This window comes from Centruroides vittatus, unplaced genomic scaffold (assembly GCF_030686945.1).
Source record: "Centruroides vittatus isolate TY-2023 unplaced genomic scaffold, ASM3068694v2 contig_854, whole genome shotgun sequence".
Classification (NCBI taxonomy): Eukaryota; Metazoa; Arthropoda; class Arachnida; order Scorpiones; family Buthidae; genus Centruroides; species Centruroides vittatus.
The window spans coordinates 2,742,666-2,764,070 of NW_027122558.1; the positions used below are offsets into that span (position 1 = coordinate 2,742,666).

Below are 21,405 nucleotides of genomic sequence, written 5' to 3' on the forward strand. Positions count from 1 at the left end.
AGTTATTAAAAATCAGCTCGAGTTTATGGATGGCGAATCTGCTTTTTTCCTTCCCCTCTTCCCCTCTTAAAATCCACGTCTGGATAATTGACCTTTCGTAATTAAAATGAAAAATCAAGCTTAGTTCCTTGATTAGGATATCCATTATATTAATATGAATGGGATATGAATGGGTTTTCTTTTTTTTGGGGGGAGGAATTAAATTCTTTAATTAAAATCGTTTAAAATGCTTTAAATAAATTATCACAATTTCCTTTCCCTCGATTAATTTGATAATGTTGACCTTTAACTAATTTTCTTTCTTACTCTTTTTTCCCCCCGGTGATAAATCGTTGGGTACCAGATTTATAAAGAAATTTTTAATAATTTTCCAGTGTAAAATATTCCTTTTATTATCGAGAAGACATTTTCTCTTGTAAATTAATTAACGAGACAATTAAAATTTTTGATCCGAGTAACATTTTTCTATAAAGTATTCACTTCGTAAAAACTTGTTTGCGAGAGATTTTCGTAATCGGATTCCTTTGAGAATGAAATACAAAAATATGAATTTCTTATTAATTTAATATTTTAATTAAGGATAAAAGGTTTAGAAATGAAGACGGAGAAGTATTTTCGTACGCGAATATTCTAATCTGATCGAAAGTATTGATTCTAGATTCATTTATACGGCTCTAGAATTTCACGAAAGAACCGTCCTCGCCTGAAAATGTTCGGGAGAATTAATTAATTCTCTCGAATTATACTAATTATATTAATAGAATTAACATAAAAGATACATAAAATCATTAAAAGGTTTAAGTTGGGGGTAATCATAGTCCGGTAGTGTGAAATTGTATTAATAATGCAAGCCTACCCCGATAATAAACACTACGTTACCGATTCTATTGTCCGTTCCATACCGGGTTTGGGTTTTGTTTTTGCCGCCGGCACTAATCTAAATTACTAAAAGAAATTTTTGGTTAGGAAATAGTAAATGTTTCATCCAGAAATAGCCTATATAATTCGCGAAATATCATTGGTCAAAGTTCGATAAATTAAAAGTAAATAGAGAACGAATACAACGTAAGTTACTCACTCATTCGATTATTTTTCGCATAAAATGTTGGTAATTCTAGAATTCTTTGGCAAAAATAATTCTAGGCAATTCCGCCGGTAAGGGAAACGTGGCAACAAATGTCGTTTATGAAGTATCGATTACAAAAATGATGAAACTTCCTGCAACCAGAAACAAATGGATTAGTTTTCATCCTATTTTACTGTATTTAATTAATGTAGATAAAACCGAAAGTTGTATCCGGATCAGAAATTATATTACTTGGCGGAAATGATTAACATTATATACCTTTTCCCGATAAAATTTTTTCATTTTCTACTGTAAAACATACGAGTATTAAAATTGTTTGTTCGAAATTTTAAAATCGTAATTACGAGAAAGTAAACAAAAGAAAGGGAAAAAATGCACTAGAGAATTATTAATTAAATTTTTTTAAACTAGAGTATCAACTTTGATAAATAATCTTGTTTACTTTAAGTAGAAAAACACAATTTAAAAGCATTTTTTATTTCTTTTCTTTTTATAACTTAACGCAAATCTACGCTTTAATTATTAAAAGTGAAACGAAGAATTCACGATTTTCATTAAAATCCCCCCTTATCTGAAAAAAATAAAATAAAAGCAGATAAACGTATAAAATAATTTAACAAAAATTTAGCGAATAAATTCGATTTTCTCGTACATTTTAAAGAATTCGTTTAAATTCTTTTAAGAAATAAATATCTAAATTCGCAGCGATGCCCCCATCTGTTGTGTCTTTATTCTTCCTCTAAATTCAATATGGTAGTTACATTTTACAAGTTAATTCTATTTTTCAATCGATAGACCAGCTTCAACAGAAAGGAGAAAACTTTAAACAAACTAATTAAATGCGTTAATTTTATATTTGAAAACCGTTCTGACGACAATTGTCTGTCCAAATGCAAAATAACTAGCAATTAACCTTCGTGCAGATGCAAGAATTCCGGTTATAAAGCCGCTATCTTCGGGATAAAAAATGTATATATATATATATATATATATATATATATATCTAAACGAGAGTGAGTTAATTAGCAATAATTCTTCTGACCTTCACTCCGGGTCAATCTTATTGAGATAATCCTTCTGTTCTAAACTATTTTTTGGGGGGAGAGAATCGCCAATAAACAAAAATATAAGACGTACCCCGTTCTGGAAGTATCGTAAAATTAAATTTACAATTTTTGTAATAGACTTGGCACAAGAGGCAAGAGATTTTGTACAATAAATAGAACAATGCTATTGTTTTTTTTCTTTTTTCTTTTTAACTTTTTCTCTCCTAAAAATTTAGAACGAACTTGTTTATATTCTAAGAAAATATCGTTAAAAAGTTCTGCATTGTAGAAAATAAAAACTTTTATTTATTAAGGCGTAAAGAAGCCGTACAATCCATCCTTTTATTAACGTTGTTATACACAAAGTACGATATTTTACGATTTTGCACTTTGTAACCATCAATCGAGTTTTCTTTAGACATTTTACAATCTTGAGAGGTTTCTTGCTTTAACCTCGAAGACTGGAATTCCACAGTCATTCGATAAACTCGTGTAAGAAATTTCACTTATCTAAGATTAAAGATAAGTAGAATTATCGGTTAATGTTACCCTTGGTACCAAGATGGCGGCTCGTCTCCGATTCCAGCAAGGAAACAGTGGGACGAACGTTCTAACCTAACCTAACCTAACCTAACCTAACCTATTCTAATAAATTACCATAATTATTAGCAACAAAATTATTGAAATAGGTTAGGTTAGGTTAGAACGTGCGTCCCACTGTTTCCTTGCTAGATTCAGAGACGAGTCACCATCTTGGCACCAAGGGTAACATTAACCAAATTTTCCAACAAATTCATCATATAAGAAAATGTGAGGATAAAACAGCGGCCGTATAACTTTATCTTTTAAAGTTTTTACAGTGAATTTTTGAAGGTTAAAACTAATTACCATTGTGAATTTACTAATATATATATATTATAGAAGATATCTACAATACAATAATAATATTTTTTTTTATGTATTTTTATTTCATAAAAATTCTTTACATAATAATCGATACGAACAATGGAAAATATGGATTATACCGGATGAGATTCTTTGGCGTTATTAGTAGGTAACATTTCCTGCATTCGTCCACTTATAAAATAGTGAAATTCTCCTAAAAAAACACTTTCTTTTCCACAAAAATACAAGATGTAATATTCGATACACGATGAGTCGATAAGCAAATTGATTAATTGGAATGGTAAATTTTCGTGTGTCTCGTCATCGACAATGGTTTGTGTTTCTGGGAAAGAGCTGCCCGGCACTAAACCAGTCCTCGACAGTTTCGTCTAGCTTCATAAATATTTGCAAAGTCCAGTAAACGAATGGTTAAATGGTTCCGCCAATACGGAAACTGATCCAAATCCGATCTGAAGAGTTGGATTTTTGAGGCTTTAGTAAAAAAAAGGGTCTTCGTTTGAGATTACGATTGGTCTCTACTCGTACAGAATGTAATTTTTCAAACGTTTGGGAAGATAAAGCTTATCGAGGTCGCGTAACTGAAGACTTTCGGTTATGGCCAAACGACTAAAATGAAGCAGTGGACGGACTCGGGTTTCTGCCTTCCAGAATGTCATGATTCCATTGGAAGATCTACAATAGAGAATAAAAAAAGAAATTCCCTCATGTACAAAGCCATTGGTTTCTTAACGAAAACTACAACTAACATGCATAAAATTTATAATTAGTTTTTATACAATTTTAAATTTAATTTTAAAAAATTTTTAAAAAAACTTTAATTTAAATAAGTTAAATTTTACATTTTTGTGCACAAGAACTCGCGACCGAAAGTCCAATGTAAATGTCATTTGTTAGAAAGCGAAATAAAATTTAAGTAATGCAATTTGTGAAATGTTAATCTGTTCGGAAGATAAATGATTATATAGTATAAATTACGTGTTTGGTGATTAACGCGATACTTTAACCTCCAGTTTATGTTACGTCTTCGTCAACCTTTAGTCCGGATGCCAAATAAGCTCTTTATTCTGTAAATAAAATCGATTCAAACTCGCTTGTCTAGTTCAAAAAAATTACGCGAAATTCGAAATTCTATGCATAAAATGTAATTAGTTTTTAATCCATAAAAGAAGCGAATTAAAAAATTTAATACAAGAAAAAAAATTCTAGAATTTCTTGAAAACAGCCGATTTTCGAAATGAAAAAATTCTAGAATTTTTTTTTTCAGAGTTTTGACTTTTGAATAGGTATTTGAGGAATTAAATTTAGTGTTTGTTTTGTCTCCTTTTCTTATTTCCGAGCGAATCTTATCATCTTATCAAACTCTTGAAGAACATATAAAGCAAATAGCGAGTCGGACTGATTGTGTCGATGCTTTGATCTAATCAATAGTGATTATTGTCAGTGTTTGATACCGGTGTCGGTCGTAAACATCATTTGTTCCGATAGGATCTGTACATCCTCCTCTTCTCGGTAGGAAAGTTCTATTATTTTCCTGCAAGACGAAAATTCCATTTGGTTTGTTTTGGCCTTTCAAACTCCATAAAACGAAAATGAATCCGATATGATTTGGTTTTTGTCTTTTATAACATTTTCTCGTCTCTTCTTTTTAGATATATCATATTAAAGATTAAAAAAGTATTACATTTCGACTCTCCATGCCATTAATTTTTAAACTGTAAGCGCATATTATTCGAACAAATGCTTTTTTTTAAATATTAAATTCAAACTTTTATCTCTCGCATTTATCATTAGTTTTTATACATCTTAAAAATGAAATTCTCTAAGTATTTAGTCCATTTATTATTAATTTCCTCTTCGATATTATTATTATTATTATTATTTTAATATTTTTATTGACTTTTTTTTAAAGTTGTAAACAATTCCTGGCATTTATTATACATAAGGGTCTGCCTGAATCTTAAAATCGACTGTCGCATTAAACTTTTAAATTAATTTTCTTACAGGCAAATAGAAAATCCATCTTTAAGCTACTTAAGGCTAACTAACTTATACTTTCTGCAGAAATTTGCATTTTCGAAATTAAAAGACAGTATCGAAACTAAGAAACGGGCTTTATTCCGCTCCAATAATAATGAAAATGAAAGCTTAAATAATATTGAAGTCGATCAAAAAAATACCAAACTAATGGAAATTCGTGAAAAGTCAATGAGCAGCAAATATCAATTAAAAATATATCATCTACTCTGCAATTATCCTTTCTGCAATTGAGAAGATAATCGAAAGAGTCAAAAGAAAATTATATTAATTCTGTTTAATTGCAATTTATCGTTAAAAAATAATTTAATATCTAATCGCGTAAGCAACTTTTAATGAGTCTAAAGAAGTTAATTTATTGTCGAAATGAAAATATTAGCTTTAATTAGAAAACTGTTTTTAATAATAATGGCCACTAATTATCTTTTACCAAATGCAATTCTGATCGGTCTTTCGAGTCTTCGGATTCAATTATTTTTAATGTCATTAATTTATCGATATATTTCTAGGTTTGTAAGATTTAGAGGTGCAGAAAATAAATTATTAAGGATTAAGATGCAATTGCACTTGCCGACAGTGAGGAGCGATCCAAGATAACGATTGCTTTGTTCTTGTGTTTTAGCGTTAGACGTATGTACTGTACAGGACATCGTTTTCGAGGTTAATGTTACCCTTGGTGCCAAGATGGCGGCTCGTCTCTGATTCCAGCAAACAGAAGAAAGGAAACAGTGGGGACGCACGTTCTAACCTATTCTAATAAATTATCATAATTATTAGCAACCAAATTATTAGAATCGGTTAGGTTAGGTTAGAACGTGCGTCCCCACTGTTTCCTTGCTGGAATCAGAGACGAGCCGCCATCTTGGCACCAAGGATAACATTAACCGTTTTCGATATACAGAGGTATGAAAATTAGTTTATTAGGGAATTAATGCTATTAAATTTTGAGGTTAAAAGTCGATGGGGTGAAGGATAAAGGGGGAGTCGTTTGTCGTATCGCGAGTAGGGTCGGACTTAATGACGATTTTACGTCCCTACCCTCAAAATTAAACGTTTTGCCATTTTATAGTAATTAAAAATATAAAAATCTTTTAACAGACTATCATAACAGATAAAGCCGCTCACGCAGTTTTAAATATTGCCGGGAAAGATAAGTAACTCGTTGCTGGATTTTTTTTTTTACATTTAAAAATGGACCCTCGTTACGTTTTTGGATTCCTCATCGCAATTAATGGAAAATGGCAAAGTTTAATCAAAATTGATCGAACAGATTTTCAGAACGAACACAATTCCGTAAGCCACGTAGAAGAGACTTAACGCTCCTCCTCGATAATAAATATGAAGTAAAAGACTAGTTCTAAGTTATGAAATAGAAAAAAACAACACAAATAAGAGTATCTTTTTGATATTCTACCTATGATAAGCATTTATTGATATACTTGGTATTAATTGCAAAATTCCAAATAAATTATACCAAACAACAGTTTTGTTATTAAAATTTCAATCCTATTTTGGAGACAGAATGGTTATAATCATTAGTTTTATCAAGATTTTGATCCGCAATACTGAAATTAAGAACTAATTACAGTATATAATTTGTCAGGTTAGATAATGGATGGTGATAAATATCGTTTTTGATATTTTTGACTGGAAGATCAGCTACAGAATTGGTTAAAATATGTTCTAAAAATAGAAAAGTTTAGAAACATCTGCCAATGTGTTCTGGCTACTGATTACTTTTTACAATTAATTTCATAGATGTGTATTTATCTGTACCATATTCTTTTTAAATTTCGACATTTTGATCTCTTATTCGAATTTAAATTGAAGATCATTTAAAACATAAGAAAAAACATTAAAAACAAAACAAGAGATTAAAAAAATTGTATGAATTATATTATGAATGAATACAAATAAATGGACAGTACAAAAGTATCTTACTTTATCTTGTCAGTTATTGAGACATGTTTGAGACTGAATTAACTTTGTCAATAGCAAACAAAGAGTATTATGGTTGAAATTCTTTTACTACAATAATAGATATTTAAATATATTGAAGGAATTCTGCAATTACAGAAAATTTAACATAAAACATTAACTACAAATGACTTGTGCAAAATATCTTTGTTTTGTTTTCATTCATTTTAATGTTTATGTATAAGTGAATGATGAAAGATGTTGCTAAAGTAGGATGATGATGAAATAAATGGACTAGAAACACTAGTGTAAGGTATTTAAATCTGGCTATTTAAACATTGTTTTACTGTTTTATCATGTGAAAAACTGCATCATTACCCTTACAGACTGGAGAGATAAGTAGAAAGTAATTTCAAGAGTATATAATCGTTGAAAAGCATTTACTTTGGATGGCTGGAAAATTGTGTAACAAGCTTGGTCAAGCTGGTCTGATAGCATGCTCTACAAAAGCAAATCAAATATTAATTTTGTTTAAAATAAATTTTATAAATTCTTGGAATCAAGTAGTTATTCAGAAGAATTTTTCACTGAATATACAGTAAGGGATATATATGGTTTATAGATTCCAGAGGAACTGTGTAGTTTTTACTACAGCTTACAGTGACTGTAAACAATGTTCAGTTTCCTTTTGTTCATGTGCATGGACACACACAATGAACAGATTGAGCATGCACATCTGACAAACACACAAAAGTCCTAACAAAAGCACTTTTCCACTATAGTGGAGTGTGCTAAAAAGGAGTCTTTTTGACTTATATGCCAATCAAGCAATAGCAAATTGTGGTCAATGAAAGATCCATGCATTGCAGAAGATTCTATTATACTTGCTACCTTATTAACCTCCTCTTACTCATAAAAATCATCTGCTGTATAAATTATCATTTCATTTTCCATTAATGCTAAATATTGATTCTCTTGATTTCCTCGTTTAAATTCTTAGCAATACAAATGTTTCACTCCAACAACAGTTATATTTCAATTCAACACTATTTATCCATATTCTACAACAGTCAATAGTTGTTTTAAGTTAAGTTTCACAAACAAGGAGATAATTACCATTACGTAATCTTACAACAATCATAAAAAATTTCTTGATTTAAATCTGAGAGAGAGGAATAAATCAGCAAAATACAGTATTACATTAGATATGATCAATATATAGTAAAATGTTTTATAATTGTGTCAAGTTGTAGTGTGTAGATAATAAAGGAAATTTTGAAGAAGTTTCGAATTTATATTACAAATATTTAAAAACACAAAACGTCTTCGATAATTATAGCAAATGTATTTTTTTCACTCAATGGTAACCTTTGCAGTTAATTTTTCCCAATGTATTGATAACGCTCTGCTTTATGATCACTTACACAATTATTAATGTTCAAAACATGCTAATAGTTTTGCTATAGAAGTATAAATAATAGAAATCCTGCATGTAGATTGCAAATATAAAAATTCTGAAAGAAATTTTCATAATAATTTCTGTGAAAATAAATCTATAAACTATTTTTGTAACTTCATCTACCATAATGATTTTACTGGAGATATTATACCTTGCAGAATCTTGTAAGTTTTTGCCACATGACAAGGCTACTTATAATTAGATGCTTTTCTGAAAATTAATTAACTTCATAAATCATATATTTATTTTCTGAGATAATTTTGACACTCATTTATAATTCAAATACTTTTTAGTTTCCACGTAATGTAGATTAGTGTATTTTCACCTTATGTTCCATTCCATTAATATATGAAATAACTCAATGAAAATCCATTCAGAAAGCTAGTTAACGGCTTGAAATTTAAATTATTCGAATTTTATCAGCTCTTTTTGAATGATGATAGTAATAAATTAAAGTGTCAGAAATTAAAACTTAATGAAGTACTAAGCAATGATTAATTTGTGTTTGCTTTTTAATAATAAATTTTAAATGAAATAAAATTAGATTTAAAAAAGACTACAAATATAGAAATTATTTACAATCAATAATTTTAATATAATATTTCATAAAATAATTTTTAATTTGAATAATTATAGTAATTAATTCAGATGAAAAGGGATGCAATTATTGTAGAGATCTATAAGAAAAGAAAATTATGATCAAATTTACAATTCAGTTCAGATGAAACCTAACCTTTCACTAATATTTTGCTGTGATTAAATTTAATTCATTTCTGTACTAAAGAAAATTATTAAATATACATATAAAACTTATTTGTCTTGCTTAATGAGAATAATAATAATAATCATCATCGTTAACCAAGACAAATAAATTTTATATAATAATAATTATTATTATAAATGCTGAGTTTACTGAAAATTATTTCCTTTATGTTTATGAATGATATTTTACTAGGCTTTTTTAATTAAACCACATATTGTTTCATATATACAGAATGTATGGTAAGCAAATAACTATCAGAAATTAGTAACTAAATTGAAATTAAAATGAAACTTGTATATATCTTTTTATCTCATTTCATGCACCATTAATGATATAGTAGTGTTGACCTTTTGATGATATTTATAATATTTCTATGTCAACAACAAAAAGTTTTCAATACAAATCATCTATCTACAGGGTGTCCCAAAATTCATGAAAGATTTGAATTTTGTGCCATTTGTGCAGTAAAGTGTTGCCAACAAAAAACAAAAGATAGCGTGACAGCTGCCAGTTCAGAGTTATTAAAAATGGAGCACTGCATGAAAGAACAACACGTTTTTATTGTTGAGCAATATTTTTAAAATAACGAAGGTTTGGCAGCTACGGTTCGCAATTTTCATACAAATGTTAATCGACAAAATTGTCGCATTTGAGGTTCAGAAAATCCATGAGTAATTGTTGAGAAACAAATGCATCCACATGTCACTGGTGCGGATTTTGGGCCGAAGGCATCATTGGACCATTCTTCTTCGGTTGGGTAATAACAGTTAATGGTGCTTGCTATTGCAACATGATAATCCAGTTTTTTGTGCCTAAATTGCAAGATATGGATGTGAATGACATGTCATTTCAACAAGACGGTGCCACATGCCATACAGCTCAAGAAACAATTCAATTACTGCATGAGTCATTTCCTGGTTGTTTTGGTGATCAGAATTGGCTGTCCAGATCAAGTGATTTAATGCCGTTGGACTTTTTTCTTTGAGGTTTTTTGAAGTCTAAGGTTTATGCCAACAAGACCATGATCACCCACACCATGGAGGAGAAAATTGAGCACTGTATCAATGAAATTCAGCCACATTTAGGCAAAACGGTCATGGAAAATTTCAACAAAAGAGTGCATATGTTCCAGCAAAGCCATGGAGGTCATTTACCCGATATGCTATTCCATACATAACCCTATACTGTATACTTTATGAATCAATAAAAAATTTGCAATTTTTAATTATAAACCTGTTTTCTATCAAAATTATTTCTTGCATAAATTTTGGGACACCCTTTATTATAAATGTAACAGTGAAAATATAAAACAGTCCAAATAAAACTTAATAAAAACAGCAGTATGAGAGACAGACAAACAAATGTTTGTGTGCATGCGGTCAAACACACATGCACACATTTAAACCATATATAAATATTGAAGATAATTCTTGAAAGGCAATTCATATAATATTAATTATTATTATGATTTGAAACCATGAATTTCTTCCTTAATACATACAAAAGAGTCTACTTACATCAAGATCAATGATGGAAGAAATCTATTACTTTAAAATGGTTTTTTCTATCTTGACACTCAAAGAAAAATTTTACCAGTGCCTATGTCAAAATATGCTTTATTTCAGTATTTTCACAAAATAACTAATCTGCAGCATCAAATATTCTAAAAGACAATGAGCAATTATTTATTAAGACATAATCACAATTTTTAATCATGTTTTTAATTAATTTAATTTAAAATACATGCTCTCCACCTCAAATTAATAGTGGCTTGCTCCTGTACATCATACTTTTCCTTTAACAATAGAGACATGCCAGTCATCAAACACCTTTCGGGGGAAATCTTCAAATTGAAATAATGTGACTTCCAGTTTCTGTCGGAAGTTCATAAATAGTTAATCGAGGCCTCCCGCGCCTAAAGTTTCCATATCTGATCTAGTCTTTCGTCTATCTAACTCTGTTCGAGATTATGAAAAGACGGACAGACAACAGTGAGAATTTGTCTACAATTTTTCAAAATTGCTGCCCAATATAAGAGGCATGACTTTGAAAAGAAATCTGAACCAACATTTGTGGAAAAATAAGAATCTTGTCATAAAACTATAAAAGACTTACATTCAGTTTTAAAGAACAATAAACTTTAATATTTTGTGCAGTTCCAGACTTCTGGTTATCTTATTTTGTTACATTAAACTGAATAAGAATTATTGAAGTAAATGCCAAATTCAGATAGCTAGTTACTTACCACACAATCATATTATTGGAGTTTTTAATAATAATGTTTTTTAAAAATATGTAAAAAATCTTATTTGTTTACACAAATTTTAAAAATAATGTAAATTTATGATGGCAATGATAAAAATTGTCTAATTTAAATTAAAATTATCAAATAAATAAAGGAATGATTCAATGCAATTTTTCATATCCAATATACTCTTAATTACAGAAAAAAAACTGACATGTGAAAAATATTAAAAGATCATAACAGGATGTTATGGACAAAATCCACGAGTAAACATTAAAATAAATTTTTAATGCTCAACTGCTTCATTTTATAATTACTATATACATTGAATATTTTAAAGATTAATCAATGTGTTTTATGGCTGAATTATTTTAAAAGTTTTTAAACAATTGGATTATTTTCAATGTATTGTTTTGTAAAATAATAACCAATAATCTACATGTATCAAATAACTTAGATGTGTACAAGAAAAAGTGTATAAAATTTTTTTATTTTAAAATTTATGTTTATATTCTAACCACAATTATTCATATCTCTATTATAAATGAAATTTACATCATCTGTATTTATGATAATTTTACTTGTTGGTGGAAGTTGTTATATGCATAAAGTTTTGCAATAAGTGTATGAATCTTGAATAAAGTATCTCTGTAAGAGGGATATTGAATGATTAAAAACTGGATGAAATACATATAGTAGTAGGTAAGTTAATCAAATAAGTTATGAGGCTATTTGTTATAGATTAAACAACATGACAAATATGCAAGTCTTGAACTATGTTATGTAATAAAGCCCTTTTTTTTTCATCCACAGATGTCAGTGATCAGTTATGCCATGTGATACAGTGAGAACTCCATATACCCTACTGTCTGACTTTGAGAAAGGTTGGATAATTGGCATGTTTGAAATGGGACATGACATATCATATCATATATATATATATATTTATTCATGTAACTAATGGACTGACTATAGTACAATGTCAGTACTGAAAGTGGTTACACAGTGGATGCAAGAAGGCTCCAGTATTCACAGACTTGGCACATGGTCCATGCAGAAGGACAATACCCTGTGAACACTGCAAAATTGTGTGGATGGCAGTTGCTGACAAATGGATGACTGCAGGATAATCTGAGCAGTAGTTACAGTCAGAGTCAGTTTACAGATGATTGTAAACTGAATATTTCAAGCTGGATTGCACTCTTGGACCCCCATGCAGTGTGTTTTGTTAACTTGATTCACTGCTAACAATGGCTAACCTGGTACAATGTTAGATGATTGATCAAGATCAGTGATTCCCAAACTTTTTTAAGCTACCACCCCTTTGTTTCCATAAACTTATACCCAACAGTGGTGTGCTGTCCATGGAAGTTGTAGAAGAGTTAATAATTTTAAATATTATGAAAAACAATTTTCTGAAGCGAGTTTTAATTGTTTAAGTAAATTTTATGGAGAACTTTTTGATTTATCTAAATTATGTAGTGAATTGCAATATTTATATTCGTGTCCAGACTATATTGGCAAGTCACTCTTAGACACAAAACATATAATTAATGACGATCTGAACAAAGATGTGCTAAAAGAATTATATGATTTAATATCATTAATTTTTACGCTACCATCTACGAGTGTGTAAGTTGAGCGCAGTTTTTCAACCACAAAGCAAATTCATACATTCGCAAGGAACACTCAATCAGAGGAAAGATTGTTGTCACTAGTGTTGCTTTTAATAGAAATAGAGCTTTTAAATGATTTGATGGAATCAATGACAAGCAGTTTTTATGATAAAGTAATTAACAATTTTGTGGAAAAAGATTGACAAATAGAGTTTATAAAAAATAATAAAAACAAGTTTTTATATCTTTGTTTCATGTCAATTATCTATTTTAGAATTAAAATAAACTGTCTATTTTTGTCATTTCCAGTACTTGTTTAAAATTTTTATGGATAGAGCTTCCCTGTCATCAAATGTCACAGCACGCCACTGCCCAACTGTACTCCCAATGTCCCTAACCCATTTTCTCTTGTGTGAGAAAGGCTTGGAAATATTCTTAGAAAAACTTTTCTATGAACCCCACACTGTCCTTACTGTACATTGTTCTCAATATCTGTAAATCATTAAATCATTACATGCAATGTTTCTTCTTACCTGTTTAATGGATGAAAGAGACCATTTGAATTACCAATGATCACGTTAAATATCGGGCTATAATCTGGCTAATTAAATAATTGATATAAAGCAATTTGTTACTAGAGGTAGATGTCAGGTGCCAATCATTGCTTTATATCAATCATTTAATTAGCCAGATTATAGCCTGATATTAGTGATCGTTAGTAATTCATTATATACTCATTGGGCTTAGGGACCATTTGGTCAGGACTGACTCCAGTGACCCTTCCTCTTATTACCCCCTAGATTTACTTACCGCCCCAGGGGGTGGTAATGCCCACTTTGGTAACCACTGATCTAGATGGTGTCTGATGCAACTAGACACATGAATGGTATGTAGTGACGAGTTCCAATTCTGTATGGGGCAAAGTGATCATTTTCAAAATGTCTGCTAGCATTTTGTTAGAATGGTCCACTATACTGTGATTTCGAAATTTCACATAAGGTCCAACCCTTGAAATAATGGTTTGGGCAATCAATTATGATGACTGCACTGAGTCGAATGCAGAATCAGTACGTGGACAGAGTGGTATACCCTATCCACGTACTGGTAATAATTTCAATTGGATAATGCCCATCCTCATATTGCAGCCATCACAAGACAAACCCTGCAAGGTGTCACAACCATAGATTAGCCTTTGGTCCCCAGATCCATCCTTAATAAAGCATGTCTGGAATGCCATGGATAGCTTCATTACATCACTTCGCCATATAATAAAAACTGCATAAGTCATATAGGCATGGACAGGCAATGGTTCAATGTGGGCACACTTCTTACTTAAACATGTACCAAACAATGCTGAAATAGGCCTAATTTATTTCAATTTATTTCTTCTGGATATGACCCTATACATATCTATCGTGTTTCACGAAATTTCATCAATTCTGTCTGGGTGTAACGCTTTCAATTTATACTAATTTATAATTTAATAATGTACACTTTATCTTTTTATAATCAATCTACAGCCAATATGAAATTGATATCCTAACAATGATATTATGATCTATCATAAGCTTTAAAACATAACTTTCATCATCAATCCTTTAAAAATCAACTGATTCCTTCTTTTTATCATATTTAATAAAATTACACTAAAGTTTCATAATTTCATATATTATTGGAATTTGATATTGAATATTTATAATTGCTACTATTATAAATTATTGTTAATTAAAATATTTTAAAATGTTAATTAAAATGATTTTATAACAAATTAATTAGTAGTATGATCAATTATGATTATTTTAGTTTCCAATAATTTTAATACTACTAAATATGTGTGTGAAACAAGGATAATTGTTTAGACTTTATGATAAAAAAATTTTATATACACTACGAGTTTTGTGCACAAAAATGATTAACAATGAAGTTAAGATAGCTAAATACATATTTTTATATAAAAAAGATAAATTTATTTTAGGTTAAAGTTTGATAGAATTTTAATTAATATAAGAAAGTGGAGGAGTAAAATTTATTACAGAACTCTAGTCTAGATGAGAAACCATGGGTTTCCTCCCTGCAGATAGGGAGACAAACCTCTAACAACCTCCCTCTCTCCTTCAGCAACTATGAGGGCTGAAGGCAACAGGAGATGACGACAACAACAATACAAGGGACGAACAGCTGCAGGTAGCACTGGCAAGCCATCTACCACATCTTGTCGAAACCACTGCAAATGGAAAGGATCAGACAAAGACAGGACCTTGCTGGTCATACGAAACCTTTACCCCCACTAACCATCATATGTTGAGTATTTTAAAAATAGTATATATTGATTATTTAAAAATTAGTAATAATTTTTTTGGTCTAATTTTACTTTATGGTGAAACTTATAAAGCAATTCAAACAATTTCAAATATGAAAATCCCTTTAATATTTATTCTAAAAAAATTCTTGATTACAATTGTATAATGGTGTAAAGAAATTCTAGTCAAATAACAATCATTTTGAATCTCTTTATACAATCATTTCAGATTTAGATAAGTTTCACCAAATTTTATATAAATTATTTTTAAGGAAAAGCCAAACAATCTATATAATTCTGAAATTTTATTTAAATACTAAAGCATAATCAACTAAACTAAAAATATATTAAATATTTACTGAAACATTCTTTACTAAAAAGTCATTTAAGATAATAAATTAAACAAACAGCTTACAATTTATTAGTTATAAATTTTTCATTGATTTTTATTTAGTTATGCTTTATAAACCAATAAAATTATATAATTTAATAATCTTAAATATCATATATTACTTTTTTGTTTGGTGTCACGACTTGGTGAATTTATAGACACTTGGCAAATTCATCTGTTTAATCCATAACCTTATAGAGACGCGTTTCGGGCTTTCGCCCCTCTTCGGTCTGTTACGTTATGTACGTGCGTTGCATCTGGTGGGCGTCTGTCCGGCACCTTCCGCACTACGTTTTCCCACTTACATTCCCCACCTTGCTAACTCGACTTCTTCCCCCGCGTGTGTCTATAAATTCGCCAAGTCGTGACACCAAACAAAACAAGAAAAAGATGACACGGTTTCGACAAAACAAACAATCATATATTACTTTATAAAATTTGAATTTTAAGATATTGCTTTAAATATGAAGTTAAAATAATTTTTATAACTAAAAATTCAATAAAAATTATAATCTAAATATAGACATTCATCAATTATTATAAAAAAATAAAAAAAAATGCATTAACATTATTAATAAAGTCCCTTCATTTAAAATAAATGAACTTTCGACAAAATTAGTATAATTACAATTAAAATGTGATTTTTTAAAAATATTTTACTATTTTAATTAAGAAACTTAAATATTAATACCGTAATTCTGTTGTCTTAACTAAAATAGTAACATAATGGTTTTAGGTATTTTAATAAACAAAAATTATTTTAAATTCAAATATGCATGTTATAATAAGAACAGAAAATATAGATTTGTTTTTCTGGAAAAAACAAACGATACAGACACATATATATATTACTTCGTGTTTGATTTCGTACGGAACTCAAGTACTGTATATATATTGTATTTTAAGCATTATGTAAAATTCAAGAAATTTACTTACATAATTTAAGATTAAATTTATATAAATGTAATAATGTTTCAATTTTAAATATAGAAAAAATTTTGACGTATCTCGGTGGCTGTTTAATTTTCATAGCTAAAACAGATTTAACAATATTAGAATATTTGCGAGTTCGATTCGGAAACTCTAATTCTGTTTTTCTTTTTTATACATACGACGCTAGTTTTCCAATGTGTTTTACTTAAATAATATAAATTGAATTTGGATACAAAAACATTTGAAATCATTAATTAAATAAATCTCTTACTTCACTGTGTAATTTTAGATCTTAATAAAACATTTTATCTATTTCTGCACTGCAAGCCGACGATTTCTACCTTAAGATAATTATTAGTAATGATTTGGAATATTTCAAATTTTAAAAATAATTATATTGTATGAATGTATTTCAGCAAATGATTATTAAAAATTTTATTCATTATTTTTAATACAAACTTCCTTATTAAGTAAGAAAATAAATTGTTACTTGGTTTAATTTATATAAAGTTCATTCATTTAAGAATTTAGTGAGTGTTTTTGTCACTATTTTTTATTATTCAATCCCAGTTTTTATATAAGTATTAAGTATCATTGTCATAAGGAATAGAGTATATGAATGAGAAGTATTAACGCAGGATAACTCCTTATCAATTAAAACAAAAATACGATTTAAATCTTTTGAGAAACATTTATATACCGATTATCCTTTGTCGTCATTGGTTTAATTATTTTTATCACAAATTTATATGATAAATACTAGAATATAGAAAGCAAGGTAGAGTAATTGCATCAATATAATAAAAATTTAAATACAATAATAGAATTAATAACATTATGATAATAAGTAATAATCTAGCAATATCATATCCTTATTCTTCCTTTAAATCACAAATTAATAATAGAAACATTTTCTCATGATTAATCTGTTCAAAATAAAGATTGTTTCGTGAAAATTTCAAAGTGTAAATAAATAAGTCAACTTTCAAATAATTCATAATTGTTATAGAAATAAAAGATAACTACTCAAATTATAACAATAATAATAATAATAATAATTGGGTAATTTGTATGAATTAAGAACTAAATTTAGAAAAAGAAAATACTATTTGTTAAAAATGTTTTATTATGTGTAAAAAAACATTTGCCTTTTTAGACCAGCTTCAGTTACAGAAAATTCTTAAAATGGAATACTGATCAACATAGATTTTTATTTTTACAATATCATACAAGAACTTTACAATTTAAAGTTTGACTGAAATGTTTTATAATGATAATCTTATCTACGATTGTTATAAAAATTTTCATTTACAATTTGTAAGCCAAAGAAAAATATTCTTTTACTACTTTTACAATGGCATTGATAGCAAAATATATTCATTTTATTTCAGTGACAATATTATATACCGATGATCATTTAAACAAATTCTTATAAACGACAGTTAAATGAATGATAATTTATTCATTTTGGTAAAAATATTAACATGCATATTTGAAAAACATCTGTATTGTAATAGAAACATTTATACAGAATGTCTTGATATCATTACACACAGAAAATTTGAAGCGAATTATATCAGAAAAATCGGCAAAGACAATGCTATTCTATTCAAATAATAAAAATTACCTAATTATTCACACTTGCAACATATTAAACACAAATTTATTGATATTTAGCTCTATCCTATGTCTAATATTTCAAGACATTCAGCATATATAGTACTATTTTTTTTTTTAAATACACATACAGTTACATTACCAGCTTCTGAGCAATTAGAGAACTGACTATTTTCTTGATGAAAAAACACTTACCTGATTAAATCATTCGTACTTCTTAAAGTATCAATAGTTCTATGATATGTATTCATAAAATCACTAAAATTTTGATGGCGATTAAAAAATTTTTCTCACAATTTCTTGATCTAAACCAAAATTACTTGAAAGTGATAGGAAAATGATTTTTCTTTTTTACCTTCCTTTCCAAAACTATTAAACTGTGCTTCTAAATGCAATATATAAAAGCTTTACATTGATATCAAAATTCAAATGATTGACAAATTTAGAACCTAGTGATTTTTCATATTATAATTTTATGTTTCGAAGAAATTATGACAAGTTAAATAATCTTTAAATTGCAATATTTAATGAAATAAAACTTTCATATTTAAAACAATCAATCAAGCAAAACTAAATATCACATCAGAAACAGACCAAATAAAAGACATTCATTTGAAATTAACTAGCTTAACTTTTCATTTTATATTTAAATACATTTTTATTATAAACATTTTCAGAAATTAGAGTGTCAGGCTTTTCTAATTTATTACCTTAGATAAAATTTTAATTATATGTTTAGAAAATTTATCAGTAATATAATTACTTACCCGACTGCTAATATTGATCCCGATGGAGAATAGGCACAACAAAAAGGATCATCCATTTCTCCAATTACTTCGGGATTTTCTGAATTAGAAAGTATATTCCAAAAACGAACATACCTTTAAAATATATTAAAATATCGCAAAATAAATAAACTTTAATACTGTTAATAAAAATTATTACTGGTCTTAAAACTGCATGTTCTGACGACCGACAGACAAGTAAAATCAGATAAATACCGAATCCATTACCTTTATAATTATAAAAAGCTGATGGACTAGGTTTAAATTTAGCTTATCAATTAAATAAGCTAAATTCGTGCTCGTACCATGCTGAATCAGAATATGCAGCTATAATAGCAAAATCCTATTATAAAAACAGGCTTGATATGTTCAATACAAATTCAAACTTATAATTAGCGAAAGAAAGAAGAAAAAAATATTTATATTGAAATGTATTTCAGCTTTTAAGAAAATATTTGCAACTTTGAAAGAGGAAAAAATTGAAAATGGAAATTTTTAAAATATCGGTAAAATCTATCCAAGCAGCTATACATTCAAATATACAGAGTGTTGCAAATAAAATAAACCAGTTCCATACCCTGGGAATGACTAAAGATAGGAGGATTGGGCAATTATAGCCAAGCAAGCAAGCAAACTATACATGTCCAAAATTTGGTGAGCATGTGTGTTGGAGACATCCATCCAGGGTCCTACAGGGGTTTCAAATTCAAGTCCAACGGTATGTGAAGTCAAAATAGTGCCATCAGAAAATATATGAAAATCTGAATAGCATTTACCGTGGGATAATTTTACGTTTACTTTACTTGACAATGTGAGTTAACAAACATCTAAGTAAAGAAAAGTAGGCAGACATACAAGTATGTAAACAGGTACAACTGTTGTTAGCATGTCTGTGTGTATAGCTCTGCGCTGTTAAAGTTTCCACAACACATGCACTTGCCTGCAATACGCCATTACGGTAGATGACAGTGGTAAGTACATGCTTTTGAATGTAGGGTCTCACATTATTAACATCTGAAGCCACAGCAATAAGAACAATCAGTCCTGTTTCAATTTGCAAAAACATGATAAACTACAGCAGTGATTAAAACCAGCTTTATTAAATATTTGCAAAGAATTAGTACAATTAGTTCATCTAATGTGACAGATATTCAAAGTACCATCTCCTCTTCTGAAGAAACCTTGCAATGTGTCTTTGGATGTATGCTTGAGAACTAATCCCTGGGAAGTGATTTGGACACACACCAGTCACAGCATAGAACTGTAAAGACATGTTGCCTTCCTGCTTTTCCTGACTAAGATGTTTACTTTATTCAATACTGGTGCAAGTTATCTAAAATTATCCTAGAGTGCTGTTTAGATTTTCACATACTTTCTGATGACACCATTTTGACTTACATACCACTGCACTTTAATGAGAAACCCCCACATATGACCCATAATCTAGGGATCTCTGATACACATGCAGGCACATAGTTCCCTTACAGTTTGTTTGGCCATAATTAGTTCAATCCTCCTACCTTTAATCATTCCAAATTTTAGGACTGATTCACTTATGTAATTATATATGTTTAATGCATATCTTTATGACTTGCTAGTGCAACTTCACAATGCCATTGGCAATTAGATATAGGAGTTCAATTTTATGATGATTTAAAAACTAGGATTTTAGAGCATAGGATCTTCCTTTAACAAATTAGACTTACTCCATTCAAACATCCTAAAACAGGGATTCCCAACTTGTGTTTTATTGTAATTTACAAGGGGTTCCCAACTTGTAAATTTTATTGGCAATGCAAGTTACCAATTTGGATTCCACAATAAAATCCATTGAGTCTAACGATATATGAATGTCATACAGATTGGGATGCAAAAGTGTAATTGTTCCAGTCTTGGATCAAGTCTTCCTATGATGTCCTTTACATATGCTAGAGTTATTTATAACTTTATAAACAGTGGGGACCAATTTATTGGTAATGGAACGAACCGAAATCGTGATATAGGCTAATGCTTGACAAGATAATAAAAATCATAAAAAACAGTAAAACTAAACCTAAAGCTAGAAAATCATTAAAAAATTAACCCTTCACATTAATGACCTATTTGCATTAAGTGATAATATTTGCTTTCCATTATTAATCTTTTTTTTTCATTTTCAATAAATTGTTTTTGGTGTTTCTATTTACTGTTTTATCTATAATCATTAAAAACTGTCAGGGTTCCAACATTTTTTACTAAAGTCAAAAGGGTTCTGCAATAAAAATAAGTCGGGAACTGCTGTTCTAAAGTAAATTTTATTCTAAAATA

General features: G+C 28.9%; 1 protein-coding gene across 6 annotated transcripts in view; it reads right to left on the reverse strand.

Moving 5' to 3' along the window:
• Positions 1-1,107: 1,107 nt before the first annotated feature.
• Positions 1,108-21,405, reverse strand: part of LOC136982596 (WD repeat and SOCS box-containing protein 1-like) — a 54,024-nt gene continuing 33,726 nt past the window's right edge. Inside the window, exons 8-10 of one of the 6 annotated variants that reach the window (XR_010881904.1) lie at positions 19,081-19,194; positions 15,112-15,297; positions 3,575-3,711 (exon numbers count right to left, since the gene is read on the reverse strand). Coding sequence is in view for 4 of the 6 variants with exons in the window: in XM_067279134.1 (XP_067135235.1) it covers positions 3,555-3,711; positions 19,081-19,194 (271 nt within the window). In the remaining 2 variants the exon portion in view is untranslated. Of the gene's footprint in view, positions 1,219-3,067; positions 3,712-15,027; positions 15,298-19,080; positions 19,195-21,405 lie in introns of those variants that run through there. The other 5 variants (XR_010881903.1, XM_067279135.1, XM_067279134.1 and 2 more) reach the window with 5 other exon arrangements.